The sequence below is a fragment of the Hypanus sabinus genome, chromosome 4 (genome assembly GCF_030144855.1).
Source record: "Hypanus sabinus isolate sHypSab1 chromosome 4, sHypSab1.hap1, whole genome shotgun sequence".
Lineage (NCBI taxonomy): Eukaryota > Metazoa > Chordata > Chondrichthyes > Myliobatiformes > Dasyatidae > Hypanus > Hypanus sabinus.
The window spans coordinates 65,418,435-65,435,277 of record NC_082709.1 but is presented as its reverse complement, the minus strand read 5'-3'; the positions used below and the strand labels follow the sequence as shown (position 1 = coordinate 65,435,277).

The 16,843-nt window shown below is 45.0% G+C and overlaps 1 protein-coding gene across 4 annotated transcripts in view; it reads right to left on the bottom strand.

Annotated features, from left to right (window-relative positions):
- Positions 1-16,843, bottom strand: part of LOC132392844 (neuropilin-2-like) — a 109,424-nt gene that overhangs the window by 5,774 nt on the left and 86,807 nt on the right. The window contains exon 16 of one of the 4 annotated variants that reach the window (XM_059967328.1): positions 2,266-16,622. The exons of 2 other annotated variants lie outside the window; for them this stretch is intronic. In XM_059967328.1, coding sequence (XP_059823311.1) covers positions 16,351-16,622 — 272 coding nt within the window. In that variant the 3' untranslated portion in view covers positions 2,266-16,350. Of the gene's footprint in view, positions 1-2,265; positions 16,623-16,843 lie in introns of those variants that run through there. One more of the 4 variants, XM_059967329.1, reaches the window with a different exon arrangement.

Below are 16,843 nucleotides of genomic sequence, written 5' to 3'. Positions count from 1 at the left end.
TGAAATCCCAACTCATCTCTGTTCTAAAGGGTCATTCTTCTATTCTGAGACTGTGCCATCTAGTCCTGGGCTCCCCCACTATAGGAAACATGCTCTCCACCTCCATTCTTTCTAGGCCTTTCAATATTTGATAGGTTTCAATGTAATCCCTCATCATTCTTCTAAACACCAGTGAGTATAGGCCCAGAGCCATCAAACGTTCCTCAAATGATAACCCTTTCGCAGTCCTGGAATCATTGTTGTGAACCTCCTCTGGACCCAGCACATCCTTTCTTAGATAAGGGGCCCAGAACTGCTCACAATACTCCAAGTGCAATCTGACCAATACTTTTATAAAGCCTCAGCATCACATCCTTGCTCTTATATTCTAGCCCTCTTGAAATGAACGCTAACATTGCATTTGCCTTCCTCACCCACCGACTCAACCTGCAAGTTAACCTTCAGAGAATCCTGCGTGAGGACTCCCAAGTCCCTTTACATTCCTGATATCTGAATTTGCTCCCTGTTAAGAAAATAGTCCATGTCTCTATTCCTATTCCCAAAGTGCATGACCACACACTTCCTTGAACTGTATTCCATCTGCCACTTCTTTGCCCATTCATTCATTTGAGTTGTTTTCCTTCAAGCAGGTGGGCAAGGAGAGATTCCATTCTAGTGGCCAATTTCTACTGGAGAAGGAGGAACAATTCCCCATAGCCACCAGAGGAAGCAGTTCAACCAAAAGAGAGTTCTTTAAGTTCTACCCATATATTTTATGCTTTAAATAATAACACAAGCATCATCCTTTTGGAACGATTCATAAGAATGCAAAATAATATGGCCTGTGGTTGATAGAGTAATAATGATAGAAAAAAAAGTTCCTTCAATGCTTAAACCCGCCAACTGTGAGCGTGCAGTTCCGGGACTGCGGGACATTGATGGGCCTCGAGTGGATTTAGTAGGAGGCAGAGATGACCTGGCAGGAACAGGACACTGGGGCTTCCTGTGCCCAAGGTGTCCCTCCAGGTGGATCCTGCTTCCAGCAGACTTGGCCGTGCTGACTGTGGTGAGGAAGCATGTTCCAGGAAGGGTGTTTCTAAGGGAAGCAAGTAATATTAAAAAGTAATCACAAGAGATGCTGCTAATGTGGGAAATCCAGATCAACTCACTTAAAATGCTGGCGGAACTCAGTAAGTCAGAGAATAAACAGCTTGGAAAATGAACAGTCAATGATTCAGGCCAAGACCATCAGGACTGGAGAAGAAGGGAAAGAAGCTGGAATAAGAAGGTGGTGGGAAGGGAAGGAGTACAAGTGGACAAGTTCGACCATTGACTGGATCGAACCTGGACAGGTAAGGGGGAATGAAGTGAGAAGCTGGAAAGTAATAGGTCTAGAGCCCAAGAGGTAGGAATCTGGTAAGGAAGGACAGTGGACTATGGGAGAAAGGGAAGGAGGAGGGGCACCAGAGGGAGGTGATGGGCATCTGAGAAGAGAAGGAGAATGAGGGGAGCCAGAAAGGGGAATGTAAGGGAGGGTGGAGACAAATCCGTAAGTTAGAGAAATTAATGTTCATGTCGTCAGGTTGGAGGCTACCCAGACAGAATATGAGGAGCTGCTCCTCCAGCCTGAGAGTAGCCCCACCATTGCAGTGGAGAAAGCCGTGGACTGTGCTATGTTAGAATGCAAATGGGAAGTAGAATTGAAATGACTGGCCACCAAGAAATCATGTTTGATTTAAAAAGTGCTTGGTCACAGATACCCTAGACTGAAGTCAGGACTTCTGTGGGAATGGTACCTGCATTGGGATTTAGTGAGATTTAGCAAAAAGGATACAGGTGTTCCCCCCCTCCCCTTTACAAAGGTAGAGCATTCCTATGAAACTTTTCTTAAGCCAAAATGGCGTAAAGTGAAGAACCGTTAAGTTATATGGGAAAAATTTTCGTAAAAGCGAAAATCCTCTTTGCAATGTGAAAACAGGTTATTAATGTAGGTCTTTTGTAAAAGCGAAATGGCGTAAAGCAAACATTCGTAAAGCGGGCAACACCAGTATTATACATTGGACGTATAAATATGGGAAATTCCGTGGTTGAGCTAAGACTTTGGAGCAATGCATCATATGGAAATCCATAGATCAGGGGTTCCCAACCTTTCTCATGCCATGGACCAATAACATTAAGCAAGGGGTCCATGGACCTCAGGTTGGTGATCCTTACTGTAGGTGGATGGAATGAGTACAAGGTTGAGTATTCCCAGCCCATAACTTTAAAGAGATCTTAGACGGCATATTGTTTGTATAAAAATAGCATCTTTATTCCATTCCACAGAGTACATCTCCAGGGCAGCCAACTTACATTCAAACAAACGCAAAGAAACGAGAGCATCCCCGCCCACTGAGTGAGTACGTCATGAGGCACAGGCACTGTACACACCACCCCACTGCAACATTCACATTCAAAAGCACGGAACAGTCAAATGGCGGGAGCTCAGGGTACCGAAAAAGGACACAGGCAAAGTGGGAGGGCAAGACAGATGCAGTATAGGGGAGGAGTCGGCATGCTGACTGACCGGGAGTGAAATCCCAAACAACCAAGAAAAATGTTTAAAAGAGTCACAGTGCATCCCAGTTTATATAAGGCTCTCCCACTCTCAGCTTCCCCCTTACACTGGACAGTGCTTTCTTAAAGCATCTTCTGAAAATTGCACCCCCTCGCTTCAAGCCCAGCCATTGGGGAGGGGTATTGGAGCAAGCTCCACTCCTGATGTACTGAGGGGGCATCATGTTGGCGGAGGTGCTACCTCTGAGGAGAGACGAGACTTCCTCATTTCTTGTGGTGTGAACGATTCCATGGTGCTACCTTAAAGAGCAGACTGACAAGCCACTGCAGCCCATCATCATACTGCCCTTGGAAAGAGGCTGCTTTGTACAAACTGGCTGCTGGGTCTAGCATCAGCACCAGAGAGTCTCCCAAAACCTAGTGGAACTACGAGCTTTTCTTTAACTTACGGCCCTTGTGTCATCCTGTGGGTGGGTGGGAAGCAACTTGAGCACCCTTACACCTTCAGTAGTAGCGAGCAATCCTCCCAGAGGAGCTGCAAGGAGGTAACATTCCCTACCCCCCACGTTTCCCACCCACTCCCCATTATTTGCAAGGCGATCACCAGGGGACAGGACGGTGTGCTAAGGGAAAGGAGCAAGACTATTAACCAGGGGTAACTAGCCAAGGGGGATCCAGAGTACCTGACCGGGTAATTGACATGTTCAGTGAAAGTCCCATTTGTAAACTCTTTGCACATCAGACAACAATTGAGCAGAGGGAAATCTCTAGTTAAATAACAGGCTAGAAGGTTTTAAATCTTTAAATGTCACCAAAACAAAAACTGTTTCTTAAAAAGAAAAGCTTTCAATTGACTTACCAATTTCCATGGGATGCAACTATCATGAAAAATATTTTGCACTACAATCTGCAACCAAACAACAGGACTCGTGGCACACAGCATTACATTCTCAGAGAGTACGGCCCACTAACGGTTGCCAGGAATGATCCAAAACAACATGACGGAACAGGAACAGGATGGTTAGCCCTTAAAGCCCGTTCTACCACATAGCTGGGTATGACTGATCTCCATCTGTCCTCATTGAACAAGATATCTACCAATCTCTCTTGTGAAGTTTCAACTGATGCCAGCCCCAGCATCTTCATAGACACAGAGAGATACGACATAGAAACAGGACCTTTGGCCCACTATGTTGATGCTGATCATCAGACAGTTATTTACCACCAATCCCACATTAACTCCATTGTTAATTCTCCCAACATTCCTGTCAAGTTCCCCTGATCCTACAAGCCACTCACCCACCAAGAGCAATTCATAGCAGCCAATTAACCTACCAATGTGAACAATTTAGGGAACCAGAGCAGTGGGAGGACACGCAAGCACGGCGTAGACAGTGCCCAAGATCAGGATTGAACCTTCCGTCTCTGGTGTTCTGAGGCAGTGGTTCTACCTGCTAGACCACTGTGCCTTCATACGATAGGGGCAGCTATCCATTCACCTCGGCTAATGTAAGCTGAGATTCATCATGTCATCTTTGCATGGTCTCGCTCAGATTTTGAGGCTGTGTCTTTGGTTCTGACCTGCTACCCCAGAGGAAATAGTTTCTGTTTTACCAAATCAACTCCTTTCACTGACTTAAAAACCCCTTAATCTCTGGACTTGAAGGATAATAAGACTGGTCACTGCAATCAGCTCTTGTTATGTCACCCTCCTGGTCTTGAGGGAACAGTCATTTCAGGGTGAAAATTGAGTGTAAGGTTAAGAGTCTAAAATTTGCTGTTTTGACAAAGTGATTTTCACATTCTTAAGCATTCTTCCATCTGCTCCTTTAAGTAGAAAACTAAAAAAAAGGCTTAAAAGCCAAGCTAAAAAAAGAGGGATGCTGCATAAATGCGTTAAACATCATCCGTAGGGAATGTCAAGAGTAAATTCCAGGCAACTGTAAATGATCGAGCAGCTCTTATGTTGGAATTAGGGGTCACAGAATTAATGAGCATGTCAGCTCTCCTGTGGTGCTTTAATCAGCTCTCTTCCTCCATCCCAATGTAGGCCGCTTGCAGATCGAACGCTGCAGTCTGACATTTGAATCTAAAGCTTTAATTAACTCTGCTCTACCATTCTGGCATAAAACATGCTGTTAAAAAATAAAATCTCGCTGCATACTTTCACCTATCTAGTTCCACCTCAGCTGTACATAACAGGCATTTGCCAATTGATTCTCAGTCCTGGCCAGGTTGGCATGGTATATGCCAGCAGGGTAAAGTGTGCTCATGCTGGGATCTGGAACAGGTTCAGTTGCGGAGCATCAGTGGTGCTGTCCTTTAAATGATGGCATTGTGGTTAAGTTACTGGACCAGCAGCTGGAGTTCAGGGTCCATTATCCAGAGGCGAATTCAGATCGCACCTGGTGGCCCTGTGGACACAAAATAATTATGTAACATGCTGTAAGGTTTCACTGCTAATGTAATAGGTTTTTCTGTAATGTTCACTGCTGAAGTAACGGTTTCCCTGTAGCAGCAATGTTTGGGTATAGCTGGAGATAACAGAACTGTGGATGCATGTTCGCCAATCAGGATTTTATCGCCCTGTTTTGTGAACCTGGAAGTAGTTGATTTCATGGGCTTTTGCGAGAGAGGGAGAGGGGGAGAGGGAGAGAGAATTGGTAGACTGCTGGATGGGGTGGACTCAGAGCGAGGTCCGTGGGGCAGTGACGATCGGAGGAGGTCGATTGGAACCGATTGGCCTATGAGTGAGCTCCAACTTTGTGCACAGATTGTTTAATAAGATTTGGGCCCTTTTTAAAATTTTGTTTCTCTACTAACCATATAGTCAAAGTAAGAGTTATAAAGCTTAATCGTTTAATTGCATATTGTGTACGGTTTGTTATTTCGGGGTACTGATTTGTAACAGGGGACACATTGCGCAGCATCCGCCCAAACGAGATTTCTTAAGTTTGGCCGGGCTGGGGGTTATCACCCCCTATATTGAGCTGCTAGGCAAAGTGAGTGTTACAGTTAAACCAATCCAGGATTAAAGTGTATCTCCAGAATGCTGACTGTGAGATTACTGGATTGTTACAAAACCCACACAGTTCACTAATGAGGAAAGGAATCTGTCTCCTTCCTTCAGACCTACCAACGTGGGAGATTCTTATCTGCGTCCTGATTTCAGGCACAATTAAACAAGGACAATAAATGTTGCCTCTTCCAGCAATGTCCAGTCTACTGAGCAAATAAATGTACACTCAGTGGCCACTTTATTAAGTACGTCTGTGCACCTGCTCGTTAATGCAAATATCTAATCAGCCAACCATATGGCAGCAACTCAATGCATAAAAGCATGCAGACATGGTCAAGTGTTCAGATCAAACACCACAATGGGGAGTAAATGTGATCTAAGTGATGACCGGCGAATGATTATTGATGCCAGGTGGATGATTGAGTATCTTAGAAACTGCTGATCACTGGGGATTTTCACACACAAGTCTCTGAAGTTTATAGAGAATGGTACAAAAACCATCCAGTGAGTGGCAGTTTTGTGGGCAAAAACACCTTGTTAATAAGAGTTCAGAGGAGAATGGCCAGATTGATTCAAGCTGACAGGAAGATAACAGTAACTCAAATACCCATCTGTTACAACACTGGTGTGCAGAAGAGCATCTCTAAATGCACAACACATCGAAACTTGAAGCAGATGGGCAGAAGACCACAAACATACACTCAGTAGTCACTTTATTTCTCTCTTGGCAAGATAGACTAGGGCAACATGAAGAAGAGCAGCCTGTTCCTCAAACAATATTCCTTGGCCAAGCCAACATCACCAAAAAGCAGGGAACCTGATGTCTGCAGTGGCCCAAAGTGTAGGAGTTAGTTGTACTTTCCAAAGCAGTTGGGACATCCTAAGATCCTGGAAGGCACCAGGTAAATGCAAACTGTTACTTTCCATCTTCCACCCACATCACTGGCCTCATGCAGCAAGCCTGCCCTCCCCCTACCTCCGCACTCATCCAGGGGAATATGTAAGGCACAAGGTTAGGGACACCTGGGCAGAAAGCTACTGTTTGGCATCCATGTGTTTCCCCACACCCCTCATACTCAGCATCTCTTATCTCCTGAACCTCTCCTGCTGACCATCAATGGTGTGGATGTGCCACTGAAAAGGACCTTGTGATCTGTGTCCATCAGGGATTATTTGCACCAGTCCATGGTCTCACTGACATTATTCACTAAGGAGAAGCATGTCCAGAAAAAGCTCTGAAGAGCATTAAGGCGTTCCCTGGGACACTACAGTGAAATGGTCACTGACTTTTTAAAATTGCAACATGTCTTCATATTATGACATAGGTGGCTATTTGGCCCATTGAGTCTATGCCAGCTCACAGAACAATTTTCCCTGTAACCTAGTCTCCTTACGTTCCTAATAACGCCTTTCAGATTCATCCACTCATCTACACACTGGGGTCAACATACAGGGGCCAATGACCCTACTGACCTGCTCACCTCTGAGACGTTGGAAGAAACTGGAGGACATAGCTGAAACCCACGTGATCAACATATAGAGAGCACTGGAGCTTGGGATTGACCCCATGTCCCTGCTGCTCTGAGGCAGTAACTCTATTGACTGTACTTTTGTCATGTCATGTCCATATGAGCCAATTATAAATTTCAGGATTTCCCAAGGCCACAGTGACTGTAGAAATGTGTCAAACCTGACTCCCACAGGTGGAACATGCTTTTGGAGGAAAGCCTTGTGAAGATAGACCTGAGAAGAGAACCGGAAACATTCAGCCTGTCTCAGCCCAGATGCTCCAAGTAACCTGCCCAGTCCTGTAACTCGTCTTTCTGCAGCAGATATAACAACCGAAAGACATAAGAGCAGGATTAGGCCTACAGCATTTAGTCTGGACACTCTGCATCCCAATGGAATACAATAAAAGTGATTTTTACAGGGGTTGTTTATCAAATAGTCGATTCTCTTTGGAAAGGCTGCACCAAATTTGAAGTAATTTGTCACCATAAAACTGCTTTGCTCATTCAGAAAGTATCAAATAATTGAAAACACTTGCTGGATTAGAGATGGGAGCTTTTCTTTGTATATGAAAGGGATCCATGCACCTGAACGGAGAGGGCTATCCAGAGTGTTTCGCCTTATTGGGGTAATTCGAAGCAGACAACCAAACACTGTCCAATATGGCTGACTGTCACATTCCAAAGTCTAGGACTATATGCTGAGTGATACACTGAATCCTCTTAAAAACTCTGTGAAGGAAGGCTGCTGCACAAGACATTCCTGCCACTGTGCACTGAATGTTGAGCCCATATAAAAACCCTTTGGACTTGTGTGAAAGAAAGCTCACTATCGTGCTGATGTAATGTAAATCTCACAAGCAGACGGAATGCCATCTCAAGAAGGCAACGTCCATCGACAGATTCGTACCATTGGCTCATGCACTGACCTGCACAACCCTAGTCACTAACTCAGTACAACTTCTCTGTCCGCAGAGGACTTCTCCTTCCAATTATATTCTTTCTTGTATAATTTTTAAAATTATGTTCAATTTGTGTTTTATTTTCTTGTGTATGTTTTGCATCAAGTGCTACATGCCTGTGGTGCTGCTACAAGTAAGTTTTTCATTGCACCTGTGCATGCATGTACTGTATTTGTGCAAATAACAATAAACCTGCTCAGTTAAAGTGAATGTCCTCCATTGAAAATTTGATGAATAAAGTACAGTTTTGGGAGTAAAAAACAGTCGGAAGCTGGTGTGAGTAGTCTGTTTCCCTGGATACTTGGCAAAGTGTTGAGTGTCAACCTATTGCCATGAATTTAACACAACTCGCATATACCATTGTTACTGAACTGCTGATCCAGGCTTCATAGAGAGACAAGGGTGGAGCTGGTATTTATCCATTCAAATACACATTAGATAAACTTGCTCCCAGAGACATTATGTGAGACATGATGAGACCAACAGGCTTTGAGGTGAGCAGGTGACTTTCAGAGAGGCATAGAAAGCTACCATGTTCCTTTGACCTTTATCATTCTGTTTCTCAGGACTTGGACAATAACAGCACATCCAATACTATTCCATTCCCTGAAACTATTGATCCCTAAAAGTTTTCCCCTACTCTGGATCTCTTTGGCATTGTAAATTAATCGGAGACAAATTGCTCCCATTTGTAAATGACAGTTGTCATTGTCAACAACCAGCAATCAGAAATGAAAGAGAAAAACTAGGTGGAAGATTACATTTTCTTTTGCCCCCTGGCATGTTCTGTGTGTGAAAGGGTCAAAGGGGCACAATTAAGAAGTGGAGTCTGGGTTCTCCTGGCTAGAGTGGGAATATTGTATGAAGCTGGTCCAGATAAGAGCCCACCATTCCTCCAGTGTACTCTCATAATACACAGGCCCATGTCCATCTGTAATGCCACAAAAACATTACGACACAGCACCACGCATTATGATATCACAGTACTGCTGCAGTGTCACTGTGATGTCATATTGGGGGTGGGGGGGCAGAACTCTGACTTTGTGAACTCAGCCTTGCCTGGGGATGCTATACTTTGAGTGACTGTTTAACTCCCAGGAGACCTAATGTACCATGCAACTCCATGGGCCAGTGCATGAACACACAGCAGATGCCCCTCTCAGAAGCAGCAGCATCTGTTAAAACACAGATCAGGTTACACATTTTTTAAAAGGAAAATAAACCACAGTAATATTCTCTGAAAGCAAGGATGCCCAAAGTTCACCGTTACTTTTAGGGCTCCTGAGTTGCTATGCACTCCACCAATTCAACATGCCTACATACCACAAGTCCCATTTCCAGATACATGGCTTTAACAAAGAGTAAAAGGGACATGAACTTGTATTTCAATTCTCTCATTCCAAATCACTTTGAAATCAATTAAAACTACTTAAAATATTGTCGTGATCAAAATTTATGGCCTCAGTGCATAGCAGGATGCCACAAAACTAAGCTCACCCCCAGTTCAGCGATGTCAGTTGAGGGTTGTAGGTTGTTCAGGACAAAGACTCACAGTAATGCCCAACTTGTCCATGCCAATCAAGAGGCCTATCTCAGCTAGCCCCATTTGCTTGTATTTGGCCTATATCCATCTAAACCCTGCTATTTAGGAAGAGCTCCATCAAAATTTGCTGGTAAGATGGCTAATCTTCCACTCAAGATGCATCACAGCCCTGAATCCCCTCTGCTTCCCCAGGACACCTACGGTTCATCCTGAAGCCTCACAGGGCAAGGACCAACCCCAGTAACTCCTGACTTAGTAAAGCACACAACCACTGTCAGGTGGGTAAGATGAAATTTGCAGAAATATCTCCCTTATCTAGTGCTGGTGATTATGTGGCAATCATAAGTTAAACATGATGTTAAAGTGCAGAGAATATGAATTACTGTGACATTTGGATTAAGACTGCTTTAGAAAGCATATTTGATAGTAAGAGATCATGCACTTACTGTGAGCAGTGATTGATTGCCATGCTGAATCATTAACGGCCTTTTGTCAATGGAAGGCAATGTCACGCTGCTCGCTGCAGACTCAAATTACACCCAAACCAGCAGATGTAATTCTTTGCATTTTCCTCTCCCTTGGAGTATATGATTACCATTAGCACAGAGCAAACTCCTCTTCTAGTTAATCGCTGGCAAAATCCCATTTCAATCAAATCTTTCCAAAGACCGACTTCATGTTGACATTTAGTTCTTGTCAAAACTGGCAATCAAAATGACATCATCATCTGGTGACAAGAGGTTCGGGGGGGGGGGGGGGGGGGCTGTATTGCCAAGGCTCTGAATGGGTGCTCTTAGCAAGTGCAGAAAAGAACGATACAAAGTGAACTGTGCGTGTGTGTGCGTGCGCGGACACACAAACACATGCACACACACACATCAGTGTATAGTAATGGTGTGTCGGCATGTGTCTATATGTGAATCCATGGTCTGTCGAGACTGACGGAGGCCTACATTTGTGAATGTCAATCGTACATCTGTGACATAGATTGTATGTTTGTGTTTGTCGATATAGGGGTGCATCAGAGTCTGTGTGTCAGTGTTTCTTTGTGCGTGTATGTACCCGTAAATGTATGTCTGCAATTGGTGTGTGTGTGTGTGTCTTTATTCACATACATGACTGTGTGCCTGTCAAGCACCTCCACTCCATCCACCAAAAGCAGAATTTCCCAGCGGTCAAACACTTCCCGTTCTAACATGTTGTCTGTGGCCTCCTCTTTTTGCCATGATGAAGCCACTGGAGGAGCAACATCTCATTCCATCTAGGTAGCCTCCAACCTGATGGTATGAACATTGATTTCTCCTTCTGCTAATTCCCCTCCCCCATTTCCCTCCTCTATTCTCCACTCTGGCCTTTTAGCTCTTCTTCGTTCACCTCACCTGACAATCATCATCCCCTAGTGCCCTCCTTCTTCTCTTTCTCTGATGGTTCACTCTTTTCTCCAGCCCTTACTTTTCCCCCCAACCTTTTCATTCTGGCATCTCTGCCCCTTCCTTTCCAGACCTGAAGAGAGGTCTCGGCCTGAAATGTCAACTGTTTGTTCATGTCCATAGATGCTGACTGAAGCAACCCATGCAAAATGCTGGAGGAACTCAGCAAGAGAATTCCCGTGTTGATGGCAGCTCCCTACCCCTGGGTCAGCTAACACAATCAGTGATCTGCCCTTGAAATGTAACCCTTGTTCTGGCATCAGGCTGATAATTATTTGCTACAATCTCTCTAAAGCCATTATGCCCCAATCCCAACCCAGAACTGAACCCCTGATCCTCAGAGTAGGTGTAACTAGAGCTCTGTACTAGTATCAATCACCCTCCCTCCACTCCAAATACATCACAGTTCCTGCACCGGTGGCTTGGCAGGGAGAATGTCAGTTTGCTGATTTACCTACGGAAAATGGCTTAACTCATTCCCTGTCAAAGTAAGAGTGTGTGTGTGTGTGTGGGCGGGGGGGGGGGGGGGTGCGGGTGAGTGGCTAGTGGTCTCCACAGAGAGCAGCCCCTGATTCACCAGCCTGGGCTTGATTCAACCAGCCTCTCATGGATGACAAATCCATCTGCTGACCTTATCTGTCCTATTGTTCATGATGCCAAGGAGTTAAATAAATATCTTTCCTCTGCCTGTCAGACTCCAGCTTGCTGCAAATCTCCAGTTGCCTTTGCCTAGCAGCTGTGTGGTTTTCAGGGAATTTTCTCCCCGAATCTCACACACCTCTTTGACCAAGCTTTTTGTCAAACTGTCGGAGTATCCGGCCATCAAGGTTTCTTCGATAATACCCCTGTGAAGCTCTCACATTTTTCCCTGTCAAGTGCGAGTTGCTTGCTTATTAACACAAGAAGGCAGCATCTAATACCGATTCACTAACCACCCCTGGGGAAGGTGCTATTCCTGACAGGAAATAGGCAAAAAAGAATAGTTCACAGAATACTTGAAAGAGACACTGACTTGGTTTTGTGTTAATCTGCTTTGTTGGTGGTGTAGGATTGGAATCCAAATTGGAGCTGTAAGACCCTGGCCCTCTCCCAGCTCAAGACCGGGGCTGAATCCTGACCTCGGGTGCTATCTGTTCCATGTACTCCCCGTTCTTTGGGAGCTCCATTTCCCTCCTGCTGGGAGGTGGGATAACTGGCTGTGAAGGTGAGTGCTGGCACCTGGGGGGTGTTGACGGGACCGTGGATGGAATGCAGTGGGATTAGCATCAATGGGTGCATGAGCAAAGGAGGACAAGAGGCGACGTGATAGAGGTGTACGAGATGATCAGAGACATAGAGTAAGTGAACAGCCAGAGACCGTTTCCCAGCGCAGAAATGGTTAATACGGGGTGGGGGGGGTATGATTTTAAGGTGATTGGAGGAGAGTATGGAGAGGATGTCAGAGATAAATTTTGTACACAGAGTGGCGCAGGCTTGGTATGCCCTGCCAGGGTAGTAGCAAATGCATATTAGGGGCATTTAAAGGACTCTGAGACAGGAACATGGATGTAGGAGGGAAGGGTTAAATTGCTCTTAGAGTAGATCTGCACAACATCGAGGGCTGAAGGGCTGTATGACTTAGAGACTAAGATCTTCAGTCCTTTCTGCTTCACACAGATGCACAAAATGATGTCTGAACTTTCAGAGGGGCAGTGGGACATCACATTTTTGGCAAGGATATCCAGTGAGAGGGTAAGCATACCCCATGAGGGAAGAGGCCTTTTTGGTTTTGAATGGGGAAACCTACTTGTCCAAACGACTGGACCAATATATGGTAAGTGGAGTTGAATATGTGGAAGTGTGAGGTCATGCTCATCAGTAAGAGGGATCAAATTGTAGATTATTCTATAAATGGAAAGGAGGCATACAGTACATTGGCCTTTATCAATTGTGAGATTGAGTTTAAGAGCTGAGGGGTAATGTTGCACACTGGTCAGACCCCACTTTGAGTACTGTGCTCAGTTCTGGTCGCCTCACTACAGGAAGGATGTGGAAACCATAGAAAGGGTGCAGAGGAGGTTTACAGGTTGTTGCCTGGATTGGGGAGCATGCCTTATGAGAATAGGTTGAGTGAACTCGGCCTTTTCTCCTTGGAGCGACAGAAGATGAGGGGTGACCTGACAGAGGTGTATAAGATGATGAGAGGCATTGATCATGTGGTTAGTCAGAGCTGAAATGGCTAACACGAGAGGGTATAGTTTTAAGGTGCTCGGAAGCAGGTACAGAGGAGATGTCAGGGGTAAGTTTTTTTTTACTCAGGGAGTGGTCAGTACGTGAAATCGGCTGCAGGCAACGGTGGTGAAGGCGGATGTGATAGGGTCTTTTAAGAGACTCCTGGATAGGTACATGGAGCTTCGAAAAACAGAGGGCTATGGGTAACACTAGGTAATTTCTAAGGTAAGGACATGTTTGGCACAACTTTGTGGGCCGAAGGGCCTGCATTGTGCTGTAGGTTTTCTATGTTTCTAAATGGAGAAAACAATAAAGTGAAGTTCAAAGGGATCTATCTAGGTGTTTTAATTGCACTGGAGGTGACCTTCTCGTTTATAAAGTTATGAGGGGCTTGGATAGAGTATAGAGTACAGAACTTTTTCCCAGGTGGAAGTCTAAAACTAAAAAGCATAGTTTTAGGATGAGAGGGAAATGATCTACACGGGGAACGGAGAGGAAGGTTTCTCAGACACGAGAGCTGTTACCGGGGCTGAGCTGCCAGACGAGCTGGTGTCAGGAGCAAATACAAAGACAATTTTACAGGTATTTGGATAGGAAGTATGTAATCAGGTTGATGTAGTTTAGAGTCTGGTCAGCATGGACGAGATTGGCCAAAGGACCTGTTTCTGTTCTGTGTTGCTCCAAGGGCCACACAATCACTTTTATTTTCCTACATTTGGAACTGGGAGTTTTAATTGGATGGTATTATACGACATGGTAACTGTCTTAAATACTGTTGAAGGGTCTCGGCCCAAAGCATCGACTGTTTACTCCTCTGCACAGATGCTGCCTGACCTGCCGAGATCCTCCAGCATTCTGTGTGTTTTGCTCGGGAAACTGTCGTCCTTTCTGTTTGGAGAATGCTGCGGTAGATCAGGCACATGCGTTTATTTGTCTTGTCAAGGTTTCACAAGTCTGCCTGATGACGCCTTACAAAGACACAATTTTCAAACCATGGTGCGCAAGATGGATCTGTTCTCAAATGCAAAGTTTGTTTTTGCAAATTCACAACAATTAAATGTGAATTACACACACAAAAACACACACACACACACACACACACACACACTCACTCACTCACTCACTCACTCACTCACTCACTCACTCACTCACTCACTCACTCTATTTGCCCTGTTAAAGGTGCTCAGTCTGCAGGACGCTGGAGTTTATCCAACATCTGCCAGCCAGGAGCTCCAAGATTTCTATTTACAGTACCTACAACAAAGTACTATTCAACCCATTGGGCCTAACCTGGCTCTTCCATCAGTCCCACTACCCCACTCATTTTCCTGTAAACTAATCTCTTATGTTTCTCAACACCCCACTTGATTCTCACACCGCCCACCCACTCTCACGACAAGTTAAAGCAGGCAGTAACCTCCCAACACATCTTCAGATCTTCAGGACATGGGGGTGGGGGAGGTGATCAGAATACTCAAGACACAAGGAGAACATGCAAACTCCACACGGACAGCACCAGAGACAAAGAACATTTTAGTTGTCTGTTCTAATAACGGCTCGACAATTCTTAACAAAACATGACAATGTCTTTCACAGACCGGCTGGGATTGTTCTCACTAGAGTGCAGGAGGCTGAAGGGATGGTCTTATAACTTTATCGGGGGCATACAAGGGGCAGATCATTACAGTCGTTCCCCCCAGGGTAGGGCAGTCTACAATTAGAGGATATACTGTAGGTTTAAGGTGAGAGAGGAAATATTTAAAGGGGACCTGAGGGGTAAGCCTTTGACATGGAGGCTTGGAGGGTATATGGAGCGAGCTGCCAGGGGCAGGTACAATCACAGTGTTTAGTAAGCATTTGGACAGGTCTATGAATAGGATGGATATGCGTCACATTCAGAAATATGGGATAAGTGTAGACAGGCATCATAGGTGGCATCAACGAACCGGGGGGAAAGGGCCTGTTTCTGTGTTGTATGACCCTCTGAAATCAAATCATGCTACGTCCCTTTATGAAATTGCAAGGTGGGATATCACAAGTGTTCGACGACCTGAAAGGGCCCCCTACAATGAACACATTTGCCCAGCCTGGATTCAACATAAAACCTCTCAAACATAGACAATTGTATCCAATTCCTTAGAACATGAAAGGCTTCAGAGGCAAAGTTATGAAGGTGTTGAGGGGAGCCGAATAAGTCAAGGAACATTATTCCTACTAGGGAAGATAGTATAATCAGAGCCATGTCCTGTTAGAAAGTGCTTGGATGCCCAAGTTTACATTCAACATATTTTTGTCATCAACAGATATTAAAGGATACGGGGCTTCGATCAGCCATGATCTGAGTGATTAGCAGAACGAGTTTCCGTATCCCAATCTGCATCATACCCCTCTCTCACTGTCAAATCATCATGAATTGTTTTGGAGTGTAGATGAAGTCAATCCCACAGATTAACATCAGTGTGTCTGACTTCTTGTCCAGCTATGGATAGTATTGGATGAGGCGGTGATGGGAACCAAGGATCATAACTAATAAGAGATCTTTCTCAACTCTTAATATTAGAAAGTTGGAAGAGGTAGTTTATAAAGGCTTGAGAAAAATTAAGACAGCTTGAGGGAATGAATATCAACAATCATGAAATCATGTATTGCCTAGAATTACCCAGCATTAAAAGTAACCACTTTGCTCCATCATCATTATATTAAATTTCAGTCTGTTCCTAAACAGAAATGACCTCATAGGGAATTGTGATGCACTTCCTTGCTTTCTTAGAAAATATTTTTCATAGATTATGATGGCCGATTCTTTTCTGCCCAAGATTACACAAGGTACCAGCAAGAAGAGTCTTCACAAAGCCATTCCTTCCCAGAGAACTGCAGAAGGCTTGTCCTTTCAGTCTGCCTTGAACACTACAGTGCGGAGATCTTGCACAACCAATTCTCTCCGGAGAAAGGGGAAAGGTACACGATATTTGAGATCGTCACTTTCTTTTTCTTTTTCTATTTATAATCCACAGGTGCGATGTTGAGTAGAGAGAGAAAGAAGTAGCAGGCATTCCCATGGTGATTGCAGTGGAGAGTGCAAGTAGAGCTGGCGATATGAATAACCTTTCTCGGTTTGGTTTGTTTTGTTTTAAGGGCACTCCTAGCAGTGTGTTCTCTCATCTTCCTTCCCCATTTTTATAGTGAGCCCAGGCTCCACACCAGTGACATAGCCGTTGGGGAAGTGGACGTTTACCGAGTGAAGGCTCTTCTTGGCTGCAAATCCATAGCGTTGGCGGTACAGCACCATGCTCAGAGAGACACAGAGCAGCACTATCAGAGCGCCTCCTCCCGCAATAATGTAATACCAGAAATTGGGCATGGGCTGTGCTGACACGGACTCCACTGTGGGTTCACTCCCCGCAGGGCGTTCCCCTGGTGGAGAGACACAAAATAGCGCTGGGAACCAATCTCAATGATTGACAAGAGCATGCTCAGTGGGCCTGGTGCATCATGGAGTATGCCATCGCCATCCACTGGGTCCCTGCCAAGGTGGAAAAGTAAGAGTGGAGGCATGGAAGGAGTGGTGTTCACTAGTTGGCGGCCACCTCACACTTGAAAGTGGTAGGCCACCTCTGCCAGGGGTAGCAGACGCA